We start from the raw sequence: 24,466 nt of genomic DNA, 5'->3' as shown, positions 1-24,466 counted from the left end.
TAGTACGCAGAAAGCTTAATTATCCCTCGTCTGTAATAGGTTTTCCTTTATTCCTGCATAAGTAAGAAGATAATTTGAACACTAAATATTGGTATATACCGTCGTATCATCTTCACTGTACGCAATTGCATTATGGTTGTTGCCTGGCGTGAGCTCTTAAAGGGCTGCAAAACTCCAACTTTGTTTTTAAGATACGACTGCACATGGGACAGGCAAAAAACTACATCTGTCGTCCAGTTGAGAGTCAAATTAATGAACAAATCAATACATTAAATACCTCTATACCTATAAATGACTAGAAAATAAGACGATGTCGCCAGCAAATCAAGTTACAAAATAAACCCAGAGAAATTTACCAAGAACGGAAGAACACAAAAAGCTAATCTAACGTCAGTTTCCTAGAAAGGTGATAGCAAAAAGCGAGATTCCAAGTTAATTGATAAATTGATACCGCAGGAAGTAATCGTACAGGTACAAGACGTATAGAACCAGTTGCACCACATTTTCTATAATGAGGACTAGTCCTGAGTACTATGTCTAGATTATCAGAGCTTGTGGGACGAGTCTATTACCTAGATCTAAAGACCAATTGAAACGTAATTGAAAACTTTGAAGTACAAATTCGATATTTTTCCTAACTCAAAAAATAGCTTAGAATATTTTTTTTATCATGTCGTCGCACGTATCTTATTTCAATACTATCTTTTTGGCGACATTAATTAGTAGAATTGGGCTTAAGAGGTCGTTAACCTATACGTAGGCTGGATAAAAGATGGTGTCCAAAACTGTTAGGCATACTAAAAGGTTCGTTTTATAATGAAAAGACTTATTTTATAGAAATGATTTTTGTCTTTATTTGAGGTTAATTAGAGGCCTGGTTAGTAAATAATTTAATTAAACGTAAAAGTGAAATTGCAACAGAAAGACAACCTTGATGTTAGTAGTTGTAGTGACGACATGTTGCAGCGGATTTAAACATTTTTTTTAATTTAAACCCAAGTGTATGTCTTCCCCTACTACAGTGAGACACTTGCCTAGCAGTGGAAAAGCTATGAAATGAAAAAAAAGAATGACAATCAACCCTTCACCTTCATACTTCTAATTATAATAAAGGCCAGTTTCACAGTTTTTAGAATTAGTGTCAGATAACCTATCTGCTAAAATTAAATAAAGTTACAGCAAATGTATGAAAACTACAGTCAAGATGCCACCTGATTGACTATTTGATAGATATCCAGAAGTTATGAATTAGGGCCTAAGTTTTAATACTTTGCGACCTTCTAACGATCTACTACTATCGTATTCCTAAACTTATATGAAGTTTTCACTAAAACGTACGTCGGCAATTTTCTTATTAGATCTCAAGTGGTCAATAATAGGATCTTGTGTAAGTCTATAGTGGCAATGACCTTTCATAGAAACATCCTGTGATGGTTTTTTTGTCGTGTACTAATGAGACGTATATGAGTAATCGGGAAAAATATCCTAGCAGAGTATCAATACCTATGTCAGCTCTAAATCGTCTTGTTTATATTCATTTATCCTTATGTACTTTGTAAGATTGGCTTTGATAACTAAGTAATCATATTATTTTTTAAGTTCTTCTAAATTTTTTTGCAGTTACACCATTTACAGTGCGAAAAGTTGATTGTGTTGTCTACTTTATGAGAACTTTGACAAACAAAATGTTTATCGAACCCATAAAATTTGCGCTTGATCGTATCTAACGTTTCAGTGTTCTATTTCGGTACATGATGACATCACAAATAGTTGCAGATGACTTAGTTTGGAGCATGTCTATCAACATGCTACATTAAAACTAGAAAACTTTTATTCATTCACTGCGGCTATATCAGACTTAATAGAAATGATACGCTTCTGTGTCATAGGAGTTAACTTTTCATTGGCAGTATTGTTGATGACTGCTAGGTTTAAATTACAAATCAGAAGATATAAAACTTTTTCCTACCGTCTTCGATGTCTCAGGAATCTATCCGAGTAACTACTACATCGTTAACATAGTAACTTATTACAGCTCCTTCCTCACTTCTCACGTTGTTTAATACCAACAACAACAAAGTTATTGTTCACTATTATAACAAGGAACTAACCATCAATCAAGTAGGACAATTAACCGGTACATTTACATATACGCAACATACTTCTCGTAACAAGTCCATATGAAGCGATGGCGGCCCACACATCCATTAGCATTCGCAACTTGTATAAAGTTTCACTTTCTATACATATGTTAGTGATTCTAGATAAATTAATATACCTACTTATTAATTAGTGCTTTAGGCTTGTAATCAAGCTACACACGGAATGCGATCAGTAAGATAGACAGTATTAAACAGTCTGTGACAGGGCAGTTCTGATGCCTAATGTGGCCACTTACGAAAGCGAGACTGAGACATGAGACTTACGCTCTGTCTCCTGTCTAGGTCTCGCTTTCAAACTTTTCAAACGCTATAACTTCAGTCAAATTCGGTCGCAGTCTCCGGTCACGGTTTCATGTCTTTGTCTTGTGTCTCGCTTGCGAACCGCCACCTTTAAGCAGTTCATATTCTAGGGAAGCCATACAACCTGATGTGAACATTCATAGGCTCCATAATAGTAAATTTAAACATGGATGGCTAGAATCCCACTCCAGCTGTTTACGTTTATTGTGTTTCAAGTAGCAAGGTACAATGTATTCCTACTAGAGTATGTCAGGACAATATAGATAGTAACAACATGAGACATGTGATATCGGTAACGGTCTCGAACTTGACAACAGTACGAAGTCCGCTAAGTGTAACTCAGAATAAATATTATTTTAGTCAATATGATTGTTGACACACAATACATTAGTGTATTTGGTTCGCAATACACCCACATGTTACTATCGGCATATTATTATAAGTACCAAATGGAGAGATTTTTTTGTTGTTGATATTCTGAGTCGGTCAGAATTGTGAGTATAATAATTATACAAGATCAAAATCCCACTGTCTCATTTAAAAGTGTCCAGTATAAATTAAAGCAATATTTCAACATTAGGAAAGATTTAAAAGGAGATGTTTTCTAATTTCTTAAGACATTGTTTATTTTTGGCGCGTCTCGGTTCATTGGAGAAAGACATTCTGAAACAAAAAATGTTTAAACTTCATTCAAATAACGGACCTGAATTACACTATTGGTGCCGTTTTTTATTATAAGCGATTGTTTACCTTTTAATGTGGACAAAAGGATTGGCAGCACAATACTACTTATGTAATTTCGATATCAATAGAATTTGGATAACTTGTGAAACATCACGATTTAAGAAAAGACTAACTAGTGCATAACTAACATGATACAAACAGGAAATAGATACCTATTACTATAAAAGTTTATTCAAAGAATCAAACATAGGACTTTTATAAACATAATAATATAGACATCGCACATAACACAAAACAAAGATTGTTACATACGAGAAAACATCTTGAAGAAGAAGATGGCTAAAGTAGAATATCAGTGAAAAATGAGCACACCCGAACTATAAATGGTCTAACGAATATTTTGTAAGTCTAAAAACAGTGCAGCCTATTATATTATGTAGTGAGCAATCTGCCTCACTGCAAAGCATTGTGAATTCGTGATTATGACGTATTCCCCCGTGGGAGGCACTCGCTGACAGTTGTAATAAAAAATGAAAATATGCCGCGCCTCACGTGACATACATCCAATTCAATTTCAGATATGTTTGCCTTTATTTGTTTCATGAGCTCGTCACCATTATTTCTAATAGGTTTTTCTTTGACATATGCGTTATTCGCAACGAAATTGTATTATTGTTGAAGTAGCTGATTGTACCATGTAGCATTGTGGTCTCTAAGGGAGCGGTGCAATTTCTGAACTTGTTCAAACTTGGGAATTTAAAATAAAGTTTACCGAACGATATAAATAGGAAGCATTGAATTACTTTTTAACCCCAAAGGCCTTTTAAATCATATAAATGATGGATGAATTACAAAGATTTCGGTGTTTTCGGGAATAAAAATGCTGGTATACTTGCATATAGGTGCTAGTCTACCAGATCCCAGATTAAATATAAATCGAACATTGCCATTCGCCGAGACGACCATATTATCACTTCCGAAATACACATACAGACCGTGCAATTCTATATGCAAAGATAAACGATTTCCCAGTGCATAGCAAATAATATGGTATGTAGGTTGTATGTATATTTTCCTTTGTACATTGTCGGAAGGATATAGTAACCTACTATGGGTAGGCTTTGCCTTCCCGTTTGCCTTTATAGGTCTGTATGTTTGCAATCTTATCACGCACTTGACATATCTAGCTGTGAATAGATAGAAAGCTTGTTAGGATTAAGTGCTAATATTGTAGTCTAGCCAATCGAAGTGGCAAACACGTAAAACATGTTCTTTGAGTTCGGAAAATCGTTAGTAAACGTTTGTGATGAGTCCAAGAGCTTTTCCTGAGCCTGTTTTCCTCCGATTTTTGGAATCAACTGTTCTACCAGAACAAGAAAATTACTGTAGTAATTATTACTTTTATGACAAGACCCTGTCATCACAAAATTTCAACGAAATCAACGTCATATTGCACAAAAAAAAATATCCGAAACTATTCCCAGTAAATTATCACCAGTCATTTTCTACCTTCTTATTCCTATTTGTACTCTCTGTACCGTTTCCAAACTTCACAAGCAACATTCCCACTCGTCGTCACGTCTACCAATCATATCACAATAACAGCTGTCAACGTCGTTTCCTGACCACGTCCAACTGCACACCGAATGCAAATCGCTCACCAATTTTGGCGCAAATTATCAACGTTTCTACTACGTCAGAGCATCGCGAACCGAATTTCGACGCTTTTATTTCGTTGTTTATTACTTTATGGGAAAATACACCTTAGGGTTCAGTGTTAAGGTATATTTGCCGCCGCTGTTGGATGAATGGTTAGCGTCGAGATGCGATTTATAATGGGTTTGTTGAACTAACTAGATGTCTTCCGTGTTTTCATGTTCTCCTAGTATATTGGAGTTTAATCCTTAACTCTGCTAACTAAACCTCTGCAGCGCAGTCGGTAGTGTGTCTAACGGCTGATCATGAGGTCTTGGGTTCGATTTGATTAGATTTGGTTCGATAATGTTTGTTAGACAATTTTTCAATAGTAGTCCAGATTTTTGTAAAGTGAAAATGACAATAGCCTCATCCCCTATTATATGAAACTAACATTGTTAATGGCGAAGCTTGGTTGTATCTTTTGTGACCTCCTTAATCCGTCGGTATGCGTATGTTTGTAATCATTCATATTTACGTGCAATTGTCTTGAACACAAACAAACCATTCTTGTAGTTTCATTGTATCGTGTTAGGAAATCGTTTTCATTGTTTAATGAATCTCACTAATTCATGAATGAGTGTTTTTTATTGTCTTGTGCGATTCATTTAATTGAAAAAAAAAAAACGTATTTAGTTAATTAAATCCTTTACTGTCCCACTACTGGGTAAGAGTGAGAGTACACTTCACTCGCCAAATGAAGATTGGCGATCCCAGGCTCAAACTTTCCCCTAATTCTAACCCCCCGTTTTCTGAGTACACTTAGCGGCAGTTTATCTATTCAATAGCGTTTTTTTTTATATAGTAACGCTATTGAACAGATAAACTACCGCTATATGTACCTCAGAAACAGCGGGTTAGAATTAGGGGAAAGTTTGAGCCTGGGATCGCCAATCTTCATTTGGCGAGTGAAGTGTACTGCACTGGCCAAATGAAGATTGGCGACTTTATTATTTAAATAGATTAAAGTAAATACATTTTATATACCACTGGTAGGTATCGTTAAGTAAATGAGCCGCTTATTTACCTGTAACCCTTACACCCACGCTTATTGACCGTGAATTCTATTCTTAGCCTGTGTTACATAGAATATTATGTAGTCTAGTCGTGTATTACATAATACACCCATGTTCTCTATAAGCTGCGTAGTTCAGGACCTAAAGTGATGAAAAGTTAACCACCAAAATAATAGGCGAAGGTCTTAGTCTTCAACCATATTGCTATTATCATTTAGGAGAACAAATATTTAGTTGTAAACATTTCGAGAAACAAAATTGATATGCCCAGAGGCAAGAAAACAGTTTGTAAAAAAATGCCTTCAATGTTGCCAAAATCAGCTTGCATTTGTCTAGCGGATCTATGCGTACTTCGTCCCATTCAGTGTTTCATGTGCCCAGGAATGGTATATGCCTATTTTCCTGTATTAAATATCAATTTTCTATTGTTCCAGATGAAGTCCTCTCAATGCCAGACAAGCACAAATTCGATTCTCGAACATACGTGAAGCCGAAGAAGCGAATCCAACGACCGACTATACAGAATATAGTTGAGGTGGTCTCAAACCCGCCATCAATGTCTCCTCACCCATCGCTCAATCAATCTATCAACCAGTCTATCAATCAGACTTTCAACCAGTCGGCTAATAAGTACCTCACGTATAATAAATACAATAATCCTTTGGGTCCAATCAGTCCTATGTTGAGACTGAAGACCTTCAATGTGGATACTAATTCGGAGAACAGTACTGTTATTAAGGAATATGCTATGAAGAGAAGGAGTTTGGTGCAAGATGATGATCCACAGGTAAGAATATTTGAGTCTTTATTTTTTGATGATCAGCTATCATATAATATCTTAGTTGTATTTTCTTGCATCTGATGTTTTATTAAAAAAAAATAACTAACTATGTAGCAAAAAATATATTTAAATGGGTTCTAAATTAGCTTCGAATAAAATCGAGTAGCTAAAGTTGACTAGTGTTCGGAGGCTTTAAATGTACAAAACAATCAAGGGCCCTATATAGTTCTTTCGATTCGTACTTTTACGTTCTGTGTGAGTAGTTTAGACTCTTTGGAGCAGTTTCACTTTTGACGCTAGAACTAACGGTCAAATCTCTCGAAAGAGTAAAAGCTTAGCGCCATTCCTTTAAGTAATATCTTACGAATGAAGTAAAATAACGTCACCGACCGATATACTGTTTTTATTATCTCCCACACTAAACTGCGGCATTGTGAAGAAGCTTTTTATGAGATTAACAAAATAACAGTACATTTTTAATCTTGCAGAAACGTTTTTTTACGATAATGCAATTACGCCTCAGACTGGCTATACGAGTTAGTATTACATGTTTTATGCCTGCAAGAAAGGCTGATTCGATTAGTTTCTTACTTTATTGAAAGATTACTAGGCTTGCCGTCTGCTAACGTCAAAACCAGATTAATAAATTGACTCCTTTGATCGGACCGGCTTTTCTATAGACTAGGCTAAGTTAGTTAAGTTTTGAATTAAAATAGTTTTCTATAACAGATTGAAGTTTATTATATGATTGGTGGACGCTCACATTGCTTATTTAGGTCAGTTTTTATTCAGATTTCACTATCTTGACATTCTATTCTAGAAATACTATGTTTGAAAGGTTTCATACTTGACTTCATACAGAAGAACAATTTTCGCGTTTATGACATTGGTATCTCAGAATTTTGTAAATAAACGTGGATAGAAGTTTCAACCAAAAAGTGTACAAAAATCTAGTCCAGTGTCAAGTTTCTGCATCGTTCAGTAATCTATTTGCAGATATAACGGATTTAACCGAAACAGGTATTTTTGTGTACAGACAGCCTTCTCCGGCCGTGACACTGAACTTGCATAGTAAATGAGATCACGGCCGGTTTTAAATCATCGTAAACTTAGCCCTGTTTCACACTACGATATGAATAGTGGATGGTTTAACACTTTCATTAAATTCAAAGAGTAATTTACTACACGGTTGTTCATGTTATATCCCTTTATCATTGTAGAAAAGTACAGTACATTTGACCTTCTTTGCCGTCTGAAAATCTTCTTCTTTGAAAGATAGCTGCTTGAGATTTCTTGAAACTTGATATTGAATGTTTGATAGCCTCTACAAAAATCTGTCACGCGAAAATTCTGCCTACTTTTGTGTGAATAAATAAAAAAACACCGGAGTTCTAATTGGATATTTGAAATGATTAATGTATGGCAAGATTCATCAATGTCACTATAGCAAATAGGTTTCGTAGCAATAGCAGTGCAAGTTGTGTTTTTTGATCTATGGCTACAAGGCTTTTGTTAATTTTAACTATAAACTATACAGTGTGAATTCATATTTAACGATACACTTAAAAAATGCAGACAATATGAGCTCGTATTCATGGAATAAATTGCGAGACTGAAACGTCCTTGGATGAAATTAATGTCTGGATTGCGTACGTGCTAATATTTTATCAGATATCAAGTCTACTACACTGATTTATGCAACAACATTTTTGATTGTTCTCGATTTCATACAAAATCATTTAAATAGGTACAAATATAAGTATAATGAAAACCTTGTTTTTAAAGTAAGGGATACTTGACGAGTTATTGAACGTGTACTTACAAATTATTGAAAAAACGTGTAGGCTTTTTTCAATTCTGTATAGAATAATGCAAAAAAGAACGTGTACTTACAAAAAATATTGAAAAATTGTGTAGGCATATTTCAATTCTGTTTAGAAAACTGCAAAAAAACGGTAAGGTCGTATCATGACCTTTTACGAGCAAACAATGTTCACAAATAAAACGGGTCCCAAACTCCCCATCCATATTAAGCCATCTCGGTCGCCCACATTCGAACAAATAACTTGTAGAATGGCAGATAATTAGAAATAATCGCCTAGTTAATGCCTTTATGTGTTTCCTGCTCTGCATTGAGACGGTCGTAAATCTTCTCGTGGGTGTCATTTGATTCTACTTTCTTGTAATTTTTATTAACTTGTTACGTTTTATTTCCTTGATTTAGAGATGATTTTAACACAGCAGAAGATAAAAAAATATTGTCTAATGGATAGAGTAGTTGTTTTATATTTGTAATAGGGTTGTTTGAATAGAAAATCTTATAAGGGAAAATATGTATGGGATTCCATGAATCCTGATTTGAATATTGTATTTTACGCTCTGCTGGTGACGTCGCAGCCGCCTCAATCGATACACCCACTTCTTATGGTGATTTAAACCAGTCACGTAGGGACTGCATCACTGCAGCAATATATTATACGCCTGATCTCTTCAGGGCATAAAAGTAACATGCATATACTGAACCAAATTGAATCCCTTCCATATCGAATAATGATCGAATTCATCATTTGCTACGATTGTTCTAGTCAAATTAATCTGTTTCACGGTTCATAAATCGGTCATCAACATTTCAATGGGTACAACCTTCAATGATTTGGTATGAACGTGCATTTGATTTCATTGTCTTAGCTCTGTCGTTGACAGCTATAAGATCACTGAGGCGCATACAACATGTCAGTACCTACGGAATGTACTTGAACATTAGTCGGTTAAAGATTACATAAGCTACTGATCACTAAGCCCGCTAATAAATGATAAAGAGACCGCACCTAACCCCTAAAAATCCCGATTTTTCAGTCTAAAATGCATTGCCTGGCGCCAGTCCTAAAAACCATCGTGTCTGAAAACTATCATACTAATCGTGATTTTAATCATGCATGGTGAATCCAGAGACTGATAGTTAAGTCTAGTTCAAAGGCATTTATGATTGGAATAACTACGATAGTTTGACCGCGAAGAGATAGAAAAAGTGATATCATTCTGATACTTGCCACAGCATCTTACAAAATGTTTTCTTGCACGTTTTGTTACTAAGTTCTAGTAATGTTGTAATAAAACACCGGTAACATTGACTCATTATACTCTCTATATAGTAGTACGCAGCTGCGCAAATACAGCGTTATGGAACAATACGTGATCGAAAAATAACATGATTGTTGAGTCCGATAAGAATTAAGATTATTGAGGTTTAAATGGAGACTTAATGAACCGCACGTCTATAGTTTTCTCATATATTCCCGCTGTTCAACTAAGGCGGGTAGAGTGGCAACATTAAAATAAAGTTCCCACTTTGGTAGCCAGTGAAAATGACGATTTGTACACAGGAACTCAAAAAATGGGGATGTAACAAACATACAAATCACAGACACAATAGAAAACTCAAAAAATCTCTCTGTAGATTACACGAAAAAATATTTTCTCCAATACAGCCCGTACTGTTCCACTGCTAAGCTAGGGTCCCGAACAAGGGAGGGGTTATACCTTGAATTCACCACGCTGGGCATTTGTGGTATCAAAATTATAAGTAAAATATGTAAAACTGAACTGATAATAAATTATTTTATTTTATTTTAAAATCCATTGCTGTTACGCCTCGTTTTGGTAGTACTAGCGTTTCCACAATACGCAATCATTCGTCTCCAACTAACGATGGAAATGCGCCCAACTATTCGACCGCTCCCATAACCATTGTATGATAATAATAAGCGTACGGTTCTCTACACAAAGGCACCGCAGACTGGACAATCCCAAGTTTACCGCAAAGAAAACCGGCTTTAAAATGCATCCTCCTAATATTATAATACGAAAGTTTGTTAGGATGCATGTTTGTAACTTTTGACTGTAGATATTTTGGTGAAAATTGGCACACAGATAGTCTATAACTTGGATATTATTATACGCAAACATACATTAGACCTTAGAATGCCTGATGTTTTGTTAGAGGTTTCCCTGGCCGTGGTCGCAGGCTGGCTGAATTACTATACCCAAAGAGGTCAGAGATACGAGATAAAGATTTTTACGCGAGTGGAGCCGCGCGGTTTAGTTAGTAGAGTCATAAATATTACAATGTCAGTGCATTAGCAAAACCTCAGGGCTAAGCTATTCACATACGGTAATAAAATGACTTGAACAGACTGTCCTAGTGATGATTCATGCATATTCAAACCTACACCTTCGTGTGTTGGAAAATGTAAATTATTGATGAGTTCGTTAAGGAGTCTACAGACATCACTTCATAAGTGACCTATTAAGTACTAAATGGTTACAGGACGTTATCATAATATGTTTTGATTTATCCCGATTGTTTATCCATTCATTTCATTAGATGCGCTATTACCGTTCCACAATTGTTTTATATGTCACTCCTAATTCTTTCATAATATCTTTCCTAGGAATTCTTATATTATATTCCTTTGAATTTCGCTTCATATCCAAAATCTAGTTGAAAACTGGGTAGAACGTTACCTAAATTTTGTTCTCACTTGAATTTATTGTTACATAGGCGTTTATCTTTCTCATGTAGTACATTAGTGTCTACTCCAGCACCAATAAATCTCCACAAAACAAAAAGAAACACCTGTTATTTATGTCTTATTCCGAAGACCTCTAGTGTATCGTTTTATTTACTAAAAGGCCACCTACCGCAAAGGTATTCCATTACTGAAAACACGCTGGACTCGTATTGCGCTACAAACTCGTCGAACGGCATTGCAAAATAGATAGAACAGGGAAACCAAGTATCTTGTGACTGTACTGACCTGGTTTTGAACAAGAAATTATGTCTTTGCCTTCATCACAGGTTGTTATGTATTTTGAAGTGCCTTTAGCTAGTTGTAAACTATCCGTAACTGCTGTAAAGTTATTGCAACTCGTGATCGTTTAATCTCCAGATTTGCAGCACGTGAGGAATCGGTTGTTACCAATTATTACAGCGTCGATAAACTAAATCTTCTGGTAGCTGTTTGCTAAACACACGAATTTGCGGTAGGAATGGCCTCCCATATAATATGAATGCAAAGAAAAATGTAATTGTTCTAGCACCAGTCAATTGACAATGTTTAGGTATATTAGACTGAGGTTTTCTCATATTCTATGACCTTTATTTATTTATTTATTTATTTGGGACATAAAACAGTTACAAGTTCAAACTTAACACTATAGTAATAATCATACCAATTATGTAAACGTGTAACCCACACCAATGTCCACGGGTTATACATGTGATGTTGTCATCAAAATGATGGAAACAGATCGTGTTACAAGATACTAAAATAATAGTAAAACAATATTCAAGCTATAGTCTACATAATATCCAGTTATTTTTGTTAGCATCAATACCTTATGTTATCATAACATCCCACAAGGAGAATTATCCCCCACTCTGTAACTAAACGCAATCTCACGCACGATTGCTATATGACGTCATCAACCCCTAAAATGTACGGGAATTTCGAATAGAATGAGACACTGAGATGACTCATGTTGCGACGTTCACTAAACCCGTTCAATTGGAGTAAAAAGCAATAAAAGTTTTCCGATAAAACAATTTCTGCAAACAATTTGGTGACTCAACGGTATACCTAACTTAAAGTTGTCATGTTTATTCCTTTCTCCTCTTTCAATTGATTTTCCGAGGATACCTGTGTTATCTTTTGCCTTTTACAAACTGCCATCAGTCTAGACCCTAGACTCTAACCCTCTTATTCATAAAAATATATGAAGTTATGAAAGGCTTACAAAGTGTTTTGTTTCTCTCACTCCTGAGTGAAATGAAAAAGAGAAAACATATTAAAGTAGGTTTTTTAACTAAAATAGGTTTATAGTGTGTTTATGAATAAGAGGGTAAGACTTCACCTTGACTTAATCGCTTCACGACATCTATTCCACCAGTCTACAATTGCGAGTGACAGAGACGTAACAACGACGGCTTCCTTCCGTTCCGTCACCCGCTCTTATCTGCTAAGTCTCTTGTTTAATTTTGCCTTTCTCGCAAAGGCTTGCTACTGTCATCAGCAAATAGTTAAAGCCCAATTCACACAAAAAGCGGGTGGTGTTCGGGCTCGGGTCGGGACGGGAGTATAGTGAATCTAATTACTTGAATTCATATTCGTGTATTGTGGAAGATACCATACTAATTTCTGTGTGAATTCTGCTTTAATTCTTAAGTACGAGATCCCTTTACATCTATCATGTTTCTCAGAAAGTGTTGTAAAATATGGACATCGTCATCCGATATTCTCTAAATAAGTAAGAGCGTTGTATGTCTGAAGGCTTAACGACTAATACGCCCAGGCTTTCATTGAATAAGGTCGATAGTTATAATATACATAGATTTCGTATGCGGCCTACTTGCGGCTTAAGTGGTATAACCATGCGTATGTGCAAAAAAGAGACGCTAATATACTGGCGTAATAAAATGAGATGGATTAATGAGTCAGTATGGAGGTCAGAATCTTTAGATGTTTGTACTGTGTAGTAAAGAATGGGGTATATTATTTACATAACTTAAGATAGTAAATAGTCCCGAGAATATAAGCTTCGATAAAAAATGAGTGAGTGTTGCGTTTAACGTTTTGGCAGTCGATTGTGTTATTTATGGGTTTCTGGAGTTGGCTGGAGAAAACAAGCAAGATGATTTCAGTTTTAAAGAACTGTACAATACTATCGGAAAGCTATAAACGGAGAATTGTGTTACTAACTTTGCAGGAGGGACAAACTTTTACGTTTCGCTTAAACTGTACACATACATAAAACTCAAAATCTTGAGCTTGAAACGAAATGAATAACTAATTTGTAATAATTCGTGAAATATGGTCACTTATCACTTATTATTTTTAAAGTTCATACACAGTTAAACAAAGACTTAAAGTCTGTATAAAAACACATAGCTTATACATACTAGTAAGACCTGCATTGAAAGTGATAGTTCGCTCGGGGCAGTAATACTCAATCAAGTAGCAGATTTATGGCTCAGCCATCTTCGATATAAATAACGGGGTTTTTATACCATACGGATTGACATGTCACAGTTTTTGTGTCTGTGTTTGACCTCCATACATAAAATAGATTTGATTGAATGAAATGTGCGATATAGGGATGTGTTTAGTGTGTTATTAGATCATATTATTAGTAATTGTCTATTTTTAAATCACTAAGTAGCTGATCTGTCATGTACTTACGATGTCATCAAAAGATAAAGCAATTTTCTAAGTTATACTAGCTTCTGCCAGTGCCTTCTTCCGTATAGTCATGTTATAAAAATCTTGAGTTCCGATCCAGGCTTTAGACTATCTGCATGCCACATGTCGTCAAATCGATTCAATATTTTTTGCTTGAGACAGTAACAATTATCCTCGAGGTAGAAGATTTGACATGTCTATTTATAATACCGATTCGTAAATAGAAACAGCAGTGAAATAAATGCCTTCGCATTGCTCAGCTTCTAATTACCTCCGGGAATTTATATTCTGTTTTGCCATTATTTTAAGAAGCATGCAAATGAAAGTGTTTCTCTCTCTCTTACTCTCACTCCAGCCGAGTCTAGTATAACATTATTTATCAGTTCACCTCAGCTACTATCTTTACAAATTGCAATCCAAAGCTGAAATATCTAAAAATACATCACTCAAATTAAACTGAAAAGATAAACAAACGAGAATCTACCATAAATATTTGAACGTACGTTTATGGATTTAAATATAACACTAGGGAATAGGGTTACCATAATATCGCCAACTTTAGGATATTCCTGACATATTAAGCTTTATGTCATATCTGTTATGTCCAGTCATGTGAGAGTCTCGATTGATATAATATGTCGTAGTTCCTGAACACCTATTTAACTTATAAAACTGCGGCTTCCAAGCCTTAAAGGGATAGCATCTCCTAGAAATATTAAAAAAATCATAAGGGTTATACCCCTTAATGAGCGTTTACTGCCGTCATAACTTCGTCAACTTTAGGATTTTTCTGACATATTAAGCTTTATCTCATATCGGCTATGGCCAGTTATGTGAGATTACCGATTCATATATCTAACAAGTCCCAGTACCCGAATACATTTTTTTAAATCTAGCCTCTTTCAGTGTTCCACTGCTGACCAAAGGCCATGCCCATGACTCTCAGTCCCCAACATCTATTTAACTAATAAAACTGCGGCTTCCAAGCCTTATAGGGAAAACCTGACCTATGTAGGTATACCGAAAATCATGAGGAAAGTCTAATACGAGCTTCCACTGTCGCATCTAAAGATGCCTTCAATCCTCTATAATATTTGTCCTGAAAAGAAAAATTCCATGGTATTCCGACAAGGAAGACCAAGATATAAGTGCATTCTCGTGACGTAACGCTGACGTACACTGTCGTGCCACGAAAATATCTTCATAGCGGAAAGCGTTACGTAAGCGAGAATGGAATACGGATAGATGCTATTGAGTCATGTGTACGGCGTTGCGTGCATTGTCAAGGCTTTTTTTGCTGTTTCAATCATAGGTTAGATGTACTCTCACTTTTTACCGGTTGTAAATATGATACTGGTACTGTTGGTATAGAATTTGCGTGATCTCTTAACTGTGTTTTAAGAAGCTAATGTCCAATTATAGATCCGTATAACTAAGGAATTTGATAAATTCTATCCCCAAGGGGATGCAAGATTGTATGAAAATTCTGTCCTAAGTCAGAAACTACGCGGACGAAGTCGCAGGTAAAAGCTAGTTAAGGGATTTAATTCCTTTGGTAGATTTCTGTCACTTAGGTTGTTTTGAATCGGTTAAATAGTTCCAGAGATTCACCTAAAATAACGTATTTTACGTTACAATATTTGCAATTTGGCAATTATAGAGTCAGTCAAGAGGGCTTCAAAAAGTATTTACTACGAAAAAGACTGTTTTTTTTTGTTTAAAAGTTGATGGATTTAGTTAGCTGACATCGCCATTTCGGTCCCCGATGTTTACAAAACTACAGTTGTCGTTTTTTCAACGATCTGTTTATTCTATCATGCCAGGAATAAGTTAGCTAAATATAAATCTACCCTATTTATCTGTGGGAACCGTAAGTCGATATGGTTGTTTTCTTAAAGTTATTCTTGGACTTGGTTCGTGTTAATATAATATTCTCATAAAAAAACTGGATAGATATTTTAGAATACTAATGCCTAGACTAGTACTATGAGTTAGTTTTGTCTGTTGTATAGTTATGTCTTCCCTAGTGCCTACGTCAGCTAGTAAACGTCTATGAATTGTTTTATAACAATAAAAGGCATTGTGATGAATTCTTCTCTTACATATTATTTAAATTCTGATAATGTAATATGATAGTATGAAAGCATGCAGATACCAGAAGCAATTTGATCATGTATAAGACATAACAATCAACTTTCTAGATTAGGATTCTAAGAAGCTTCTCTCGTTCTAAAGAATAAAAGGGACTCCGATCTACGAGTCTTTGTTATGGCGTCCTTTTATTATTCTATTTACCTGGGAACTACGCTATCTTATTAAGAAATAGGAATTTATATTAATATATCAATGATTTCGAATTAATGATCTTTTCCCCATTTTCTACCGTAATAAAGACTTCTATCCCACGCTATATGACTTTTCCGGAAGAATTTACGCAGCAATATTCACAGAATTCTAGACTGAATTTAACCAAACTTACGAAATTTGCGTCTTTTTAATTTGCTTAAAGCGCTAAAATCTATAGTAATTATATACATTTTACGACGTGCGTTGCTGTACAAATGATTGAACAGCCATCCGAACAATAGACTGTTATGTAGCAATAAGATACAGTGCATCCTTCAGCCACTAAAAGCCAGTATTCCTTACATTACAGCTGGAAGATATAGACGTAACCTTAGCCTCGGAGACGTCAGGCCGCTCGTCAATGGACCACGCGCCTTCCAAGCCGATCAACATCGACCTCTCACAGCCTGCGCACAACCTACACAATACTTTCAACAAGTAAGATTATAATCATTGCAAGTACTTTTAAGATTCAATAACACTATGATAAAGAAACAATTGGTGTATGTTTATATTTTCGATTCGAGGTCTTAACCCCTTCCTCAATCCGGGAGGAGACCCTTGTCCAACAATGGGACAGTAATTTTCAATGCATGATTTTGTATCCTGCCTGCGTGATAGGGACAAGCTATTGATTTTTAACGCACTTTTTTTTTTAAGTAAATTTTGGTTGAGCTGATTAAAAGTATAGAAGTTGATTTCACACAGTTCGTGATTTTCCTAGCTTTGGCTTGCTTCTAAACCATCTGATCTATTACTATCCAAGCCGGTAATCTAAACTTAGTTTGAATCGCCTAAACAATTTTCGTATAACTAGATCACATGGTATATTAAGTAGAAGCCGTGTGCTACATGTAGTTTAGTATAGCCTAATGCATTTTGCAAGCAGCAAAGTGCTAGTATATTATCCGAACAAAACCTAAAATATTCAAATTCTATAGCGACAAAGCTGCATTTCAGCTCAACGTGTTAAAAATTCAAGTCTACGATAGTACGGAATAAATTTCACGTTGTATCGAAACTGCGCAAATACTACGTATAAGGGAGTATGTTGACTGTACGTGAGCGTAATTCGCACGTGTGCTGTTGACCTAATACTTGATACAATTGTGATAGGTAATTGTGTTTAAGGAAGTAATTGATTATCTTAAAAGCTTTTTGAGTTTTGGTGCATATATAGAATCAAGTTAAAAATTGTCTTATATGTGTCCTTAGTGGTATTTCTTCACATTACCTATTAAATCAAAGCGGTCTACTATTACATTTTTTTTTTTATTAAATACCCCAATGTCATTTTCTAGGGAGATTTAAAACTGTATCTTGTAAACGACAGTGAACTGCCGCTCTCAGTCCTTGAAACAGTTCGATGAAAGCAAAAAACAAAGAATCTTTGAATAGAATTAGGGGCTAAATCTGACCCATTATTCTAAATGACGCATTAATCTTTAATTTAAAAAAAAAACAAATGAAAAAGATCTTCAAATTAGGTATTCCGTCACCCTTAACAATACGATGAGACGTGAGTTCTCATTATTTTTTAATTGCATCGTAAAAAATGAACGCGAGCTTTGTAAAGAAAGAAAGTAGAACAGCTCGCTTCATTAAAACGAAGGTTCTAATAATGTTTTAACACTGTTATTCTATAGCATTGTGACAATGGGAATAATAAGTTAACTAAGCTAGCACAATTGACCTAATTTACAAATTGGTCATAGATGTATAAGGGCAAGTGCAAGCGGTTAAGGTCAAAGGTCGTTTCCCTGTCTTTAGTTTTTAAAAATCAACTTCCGCACTATGAATTGCTCTTATTCCGCGGGGACTTTTACTAACATACTAACAACAGAGACAAAGTACAATCGGACCCGAAACAACTATTTGTGGATCGCACTAATAATTGTATCGCGTGGGAATCGAAGTCACGACCATTGCGCCCTGGAGGCAGTCGAAAGACTTTGTGCAAGATGAAAGATTTTGGAGTGCATATGACAACGGGGAAATAGTCGCATTAACGTTATAACAAAATACGACGTACACTTGGTTTAAGGCCAGGACAGGAGAATATTTTATGTGGCTGTAGGATTTATTTCAAGTTCTATAATGTTGTAAGCATTGCCACATATAGAAGCCAATTTCCAATAGAATTTTTTTACCTACAACGAGCACGATCTTCAGCCATAAAGGACCGACTTGAGAGTATTTGTTTAGAGTCTACATGTAATTGTAATCCTCATTTTTTGCAACACAGTAAATTCGCAATTTCAGTAACGAAAGTAGTAGTTGTCAATTATTATCAATCACAGGAGGATACACGTACTTTGACCCAAATTAGCTTTAACTTAAGATCAATCAATATAAAACTCAATTCTTCAATCAATTAGCACAATCATACAATCGCTAAGTAAATATCAACAATAGTAACAAAAGCTCCGCACGTTCTCAATTACCGTGCATGACTTAGCATTGATTCGAACTGGTACAGACAGGGAAAGTAGGAAAAGATCGCAAGATGAAAGTGCACTCTTTTTGTACTTAGTTGTTATGTATAGACGCGGGTATGTAATTAAATATATTTATTGTTCGTTATTTTAAGCTATGATATGAAGGAAATTGTACGGGGTACAATACTTTGATTAATCTCCGAGAAAAAATATTTGATATTTGAAAATCAATGAGCCTAACAAATCTCTATATGACGCACTTTAGGTAGTACACTTATGAAATGAATAATAAAAAGGATACGATCATGTTTTTGAGACAATTATCCACAGGTGACCACGAAAAATATAGAATAATTCGCAAACAAACAATAGAAAATATATTATTTGAAGTAGTATTTTGTTCTCAAACATAATATATCACAAATTGCTGCGATATTAACCTTATAGTTAATACTCGTAACTGTACTCCTTTGTATCAGAAATGCGGTTCTTTTACTATCACAGACGCCTGATGTAATAAACATGATTATAATGTACTTATATTTTATTGATGCGCTGCACTTCTAGTGATGGGTTTAAATCCCGCTTGAAAGAACTTTGTATGAACTTTAAAGGTTGCATTTAGATATAGTTTATGGATTTATTTCACAATAAAACCCACTGATAACTAAAAAAGATATTATACATATTTGGATTTCGTATTTTCTTCTTATTGCAATTTATTATATTTGCCTGTAACATTTGTTTTTTGCACACAAGCTAGTAGCAAGTTTTGGTTATTAGTCTGAATAACGATTTTGCAGTATAACAAACTTGTTTACATTTTTTGACTGATATACAAAGATACTTTATGAATACGTGGCCTATAAACTCAAAGTGCTGCTCATACAGAAAAGTCTACCAGTACTTACTAACCTAAAATCTTGTTAAAAACACTTTTTTACCCAATTGCATGTTTACCCAGGTGGATAACGAGTGTATGGCTCAATTTGGCGCATGCGCAAAGGCGTTGGCACAGTGTAGCGTCACCACAGAACATGGCGCTGCATTGCTTTAGGTTAACATGCTTAATAATAATTATAGCGAAATAATGCTATCTGCTTGTGCTTGAGGGTTAAGGGTTTTAGGCTATGTGTCGTTGCTTGTTTTTGTAAAAATATATCTAAATATGGAGCTTTTACGTTAATATGTACATTTAACGAATAATACAACAGAAACGTTTACACATTGTCATTGTTTTTGGCACGTTTTTGTTATATATGTTCTCTTAATACAGTGTAGCGTACACGCACGTATACGTGGGTACGCAGAGTGTATTTAACCGATTCGTTGCGGATGGCACGACAGGCGTGCCATTCAATTCTTTTATATATGGCGTATGACACGAGAGCCGTGTCTTTTTTAAATATCATATAACTCGCTCAAATTGAGATTTCATGAGGTGCTTTCAAACTAAAGATTTATTTGTTTTGAATACATTGTTTGCCGCCACAGCTAGAAGTTTACGAAAACGCAAGTCGCAACGAATCGGTTAAGTTATATGTCGAAAATTAATATCTTGTGAGGAAAAAAGTTTTTAGACATCTCATTATTTTGGTATTCGGAGTATACTGCTAGTTGCCACTGTATCCGTGATTCCTATGGTTGTGAAGTCCTTTGCAATGCAATATGTATTATTATGGCAATAAGATCAACACATCAGCTAGTAAAAAAATATAAAAACATTTCACAACGACAGTATCAAAAAAATCTTACTACCTCATTATCCACTTGGGTCTTCAATTCCATCACATAAATCTTTCTAGTACTAACCATATTTTCGTCCCACAGGGGTCTCAACATCTTGAACGAGCGAGGCAGCCTGAACATGTATCAGAGCGGAGAGTCACTGATGCGCATGTCGCCGCCCAGCCTCGTGTCGTCACTGCTCATGGAGAGCTCCGGCACCTTCAACGCGGAGTCTATTGATAGTCGCAAGTCTTTGTCACATAAGGAACCAGGTAAGCTGAAAATGCCAAGTCGTTTTATTACTTAGGAGACTCTAATTGAGCTGCTAGATTATGGAATCGAAAATAGTGAGATAGTAAAACATGTATAAGACAAGTAAACTTTTTTTTTATTGGAATGCAGAAGTGTGAACAAATTAAATAAAATCCGCTGGGAGAATTAAGAAATTTGGAATGCTGGAATTTAGTGGTAGATCTTATCCAAAAAAAGCACTAAATTTATTGAACCAGATGATCCGTGGGCAATGACTAGTAACTAAATAAAGTCTTTCATCTTCCAGGGCCACCGATGGCAGGACGGGACAGCATAGACCCAATGATGACCAGCATGACACTAAGCATCTTAGACGAAAAAGACATGAGCACGAGTTTCCTCTCACAAACCACATACCCTGACAACGACAGCCTCATAGACTCCCTACCACCAAGTTTAGTCAGCTCAGTCAATTCTTCCTATGTCATATCTAACAACACTTCCAAACCTAAAGAAAGCACAGACTCCAATATCTTCAGTTCAGCTACTTTCACTCATCTAGAACAGTCACAAAAACTCCTCTCGGCCAGACCAAGATGCGCTCTATACAACAGCTTCACAAAAAGAGAATCACCTTCAATAAGAACTTCAGAAAGTTACACCAAATCCCGTGAAGAAGCCTGCCAGATAGACACAGGGAAAGTTTTAAACGAAAACAGTGATAAGAAAGACTCACCGAAAGCCACTCCGAAACCCAACTCAGAAATGGGAGAAACTATAACTTTACATTATGCTAATAATAGATTTAGAAGAGACAAGGATGCTGAGAAGGAGAATTTCGAAAGAGATGACGCGTTCTACAAAGATATGGGGGTGCCTAAACCTGAGGATATAGGCCGGAATAGTTTAAACGTAACTTTGGGGAAGCAAGAATTGAATGAGATTATTCAAGCGAGGCAAAAGCTGTCGTTAGCAAGGAAAGGGTTGCCGAGCGAGCCGGATAAAGTCGCTCCAAGCCAAGATACATCTCCTATTAAAACTATACAGTTACCGAATCAAACTATAACAGTGCCTAGGCAGAGTATGGAGAATGCTTCCGAGCTGCTCTCAAGGCGGAGAGCGTTAAACACGAATGGTTTTGACAGACAAGAAGAACCGACAAGGGATACTCCTAAAAGGAACGCTACGTTTAAGAAGCTATCGCCTAAAGCGAGCGCTATGGACACAACGGTTGTATACGTGAAGACGGATGATAATAATATTATAGATATAAATTCTGCTACTCTTAATCTTATTGATGGTAGTGAGAGGACGTTAGAAGATGCGAGGGTAAGTTTTACATTTGGTTTTCGCTTACAAATATAGTCAAAGCCATAAAATGGTTCCATAAATTAGTCTCCACTTGATCTTGTTCTAGTAAAAAATATTTAAAGTGTTCCAATTGTTTGATTCTTTCCAAATAGACGAAATGTGTGGCAAAAAGAATCCTATAAGCTCCACTTTCCTTTGACAATATTCTAAGACAAAAATGCCTTTGGATCGGGCACCAACAAAAACCAACATGCATATATCTTCCAATAGTTGCAGTTTACCTTTAAAAATAAAACCAAAATTACATTTCTAGACTTTATAATTTTGTACAATTTTTTTTCAGGAGTGGGGTTCCCAAGAGCGAGCGATGGTAGGGTCGAGCGAGAGCACAGACACGGGCACGTTCAGCTCCTCAAGTCCACCTGACAGCGTGCCAGACACGGTACCGACGCACGACCCTCGTGAGTATACGCTAATTTGCTTCGGGATACTTCGGGCAATATCGACTGTGGTCGGGTGGGCCGCAAAGGCGCTTTTATAAATGGAGGGTTCACAAATTGACTGGCAAAATGGGCAATATGATGGTAGACCATGGTTGTTATTATTGGTATTTATCACAAATTTTGGTTACCTGGTTCCCTGTTAAAAAGGCAAGGGGTATTGGATAATATATGTGAAAATCAATAAGTAAATGGTTGGCACCGAAAGTAACAATTTGACCATCACAATATAGGGATGTTCAAATTACTAACTAATAAATATTTCGGTCAAAAAATCTTGTATATCGCTTTAAAACATGCAAATGAAATCACAAATACGCTGGTTACATCATCACAATTAATTGCAGGCACACAAATCGCCTCAACACCGCTAATGTCACTACGAAAGGGCGGGAAAAACGACCTGCTAGATTTACACAACACTATATCACCTATCTACGATATGGTTGAAGACAAATCCTACACTTTGACCAAAGCGCCATCGTCTAACTCCGGGATGGAACGCACTTACGATATGCACAATACAACTATTATAAATAGCGCGACTTTGGTCAAGAAATCTTCGGTGAAAAGGGATATTATGGCGGGCAAAACCAGTCCCGAAAAGAAAATGGTTGCTCCTAGTACTGTGCTCAAGTCGCCGCAGAGTAGAGTACCTCCAATGACTAGTGCAGGTAATGTTTTAGTTTGTAGTAATTTTATGTTGTTGCTTTTTTCGCAGGCTATTATTGTTCGAATACGGCAATTTTCTTGCTTGTTGGCGTTACGACAGTGACGTCATAGACTGATAAAATGTTGCTTGACTAATAACTGTTAAGCGCTATTTGAATTGGACATAAAAAATCTAATTATTTAAACTGCCTATGGCATAATTTACACGCATATAATATATGTACACGTTATACGTAAACACGAGCTTATATCGTATGCGTGCACGTAACAATAAAGATTATGCTAAAGTACGAACGTATAAGTCTCCGAACGTATACCCCTATCTATAGAACATAAAATAGCATAGTTAATGTAAATATCTTTTTTAAGGTTAACTTTTACTTATTTCCGTGCACAATTTAAAGCACAAATCATGTAAATCATATTTCAATTTCTTAATTTACTTCATAATGTAAATATGATTTGTCATATTTTATTTTATTTTACCATACATTGTTATATAATTTTAGCATCATACGGTAATATGGTTCCGCCGATGGCTGTACCGAGGAAAACAAGCTTGCCAACTTCGAAACTTAGACAATACAGCTCGCATAGGGAACTAAGCAGGATACCGGGTAAGTACAGAAAATCATGCTTTATTTTTATGTTAATTCAGTCATGTTTTTTCATAAACTCATGGATTTAATAATAGTTCAATGTATTTCAGGTTTAATGTGTGACGTGCACTTTGCAAGCTTTGTTTACTAAAATATGCTATAAAATGCTTTGCGATTAACCTTTTATTGTATTTAATAAATTGATCATCAGAACGTTTTTGTGTATCACGACATTTGACATAATACAACGAAAATGAAATACCTAGTGAAATAAAATTATGGCAAAACTTACAGTCCGGGTTACAGGTTACTCCATTTCACCAGCATGCGTATTCTGTATCTGAACAGCTTCAAAGAGTACGTCAAGTTGGGTTACCACCATGTATAAACAACAGAGTACTGCAAAGTGGCTGTAAAACAGCTGTTAATTGAGATATATAATACACACGCTGGTTTGGAGTCATTCAGTTGGTTATTTTTATTCTAATAGACATGTGTATGTTCCAGCGCAAGCCCCTATCACCACAGCGCCGGTACCACGAGCGCTCGCGCTGGGCGGTCGCGGCATGCTGCGGCGCGGCGTGTACGCATCCAACCCCGCGCTGTCCCCCACACACCCCACTCACCCCGCGCCGCCCGCGCACCCCACTCACCCCAGTCACCCCGCGCACCACAACCACCCCGCGCCGACGTTAGTGGGGACGGACTCTTATACTATTGCTACTCACCAAGTAAGTACACATT

General features: G+C 36.0%; 1 protein-coding gene across 4 annotated transcripts in view; it reads left to right on the top strand.

Moving 5' to 3' along the window:
- Positions 1 to 24,466, top strand: part of LOC142980439 (uncharacterized) — a 44,555-nt gene that overhangs the window by 13,573 nt on the left and 6,516 nt on the right. For all 4 annotated transcript variants that reach the window (XM_076125821.1, XM_076125820.1, XM_076125819.1 and 1 more), the window contains exons 3-10: positions 6,292 to 6,644; positions 16,533 to 16,660; positions 20,491 to 20,660; positions 20,948 to 21,969; positions 22,295 to 22,412; positions 22,799 to 23,125; positions 23,633 to 23,740; positions 24,230 to 24,453. In XM_076125821.1, the coding sequence (XP_075981936.1) occupies positions 6,292 to 6,644; positions 16,533 to 16,660; positions 20,491 to 20,660; positions 20,948 to 21,969; positions 22,295 to 22,412; positions 22,799 to 23,125; positions 23,633 to 23,740; positions 24,230 to 24,453 (2,450 nt within the window). The remainder of the gene's footprint in view (positions 1 to 6,291; positions 6,645 to 16,532; positions 16,661 to 20,490; positions 20,661 to 20,947; positions 21,970 to 22,294; positions 22,413 to 22,798; positions 23,126 to 23,632; positions 23,741 to 24,229; positions 24,454 to 24,466) is intronic.

The sequence above is a fragment of the Anticarsia gemmatalis genome, chromosome 18 (genome assembly GCF_050436995.1).
Source record: "Anticarsia gemmatalis isolate Benzon Research Colony breed Stoneville strain chromosome 18, ilAntGemm2 primary, whole genome shotgun sequence".
In the NCBI taxonomy this organism is placed as follows: Eukaryota; Metazoa; Arthropoda; class Insecta; order Lepidoptera; family Erebidae; genus Anticarsia; species Anticarsia gemmatalis.
This window is presented reverse-complemented; position numbering and strand designations above follow the sequence as displayed.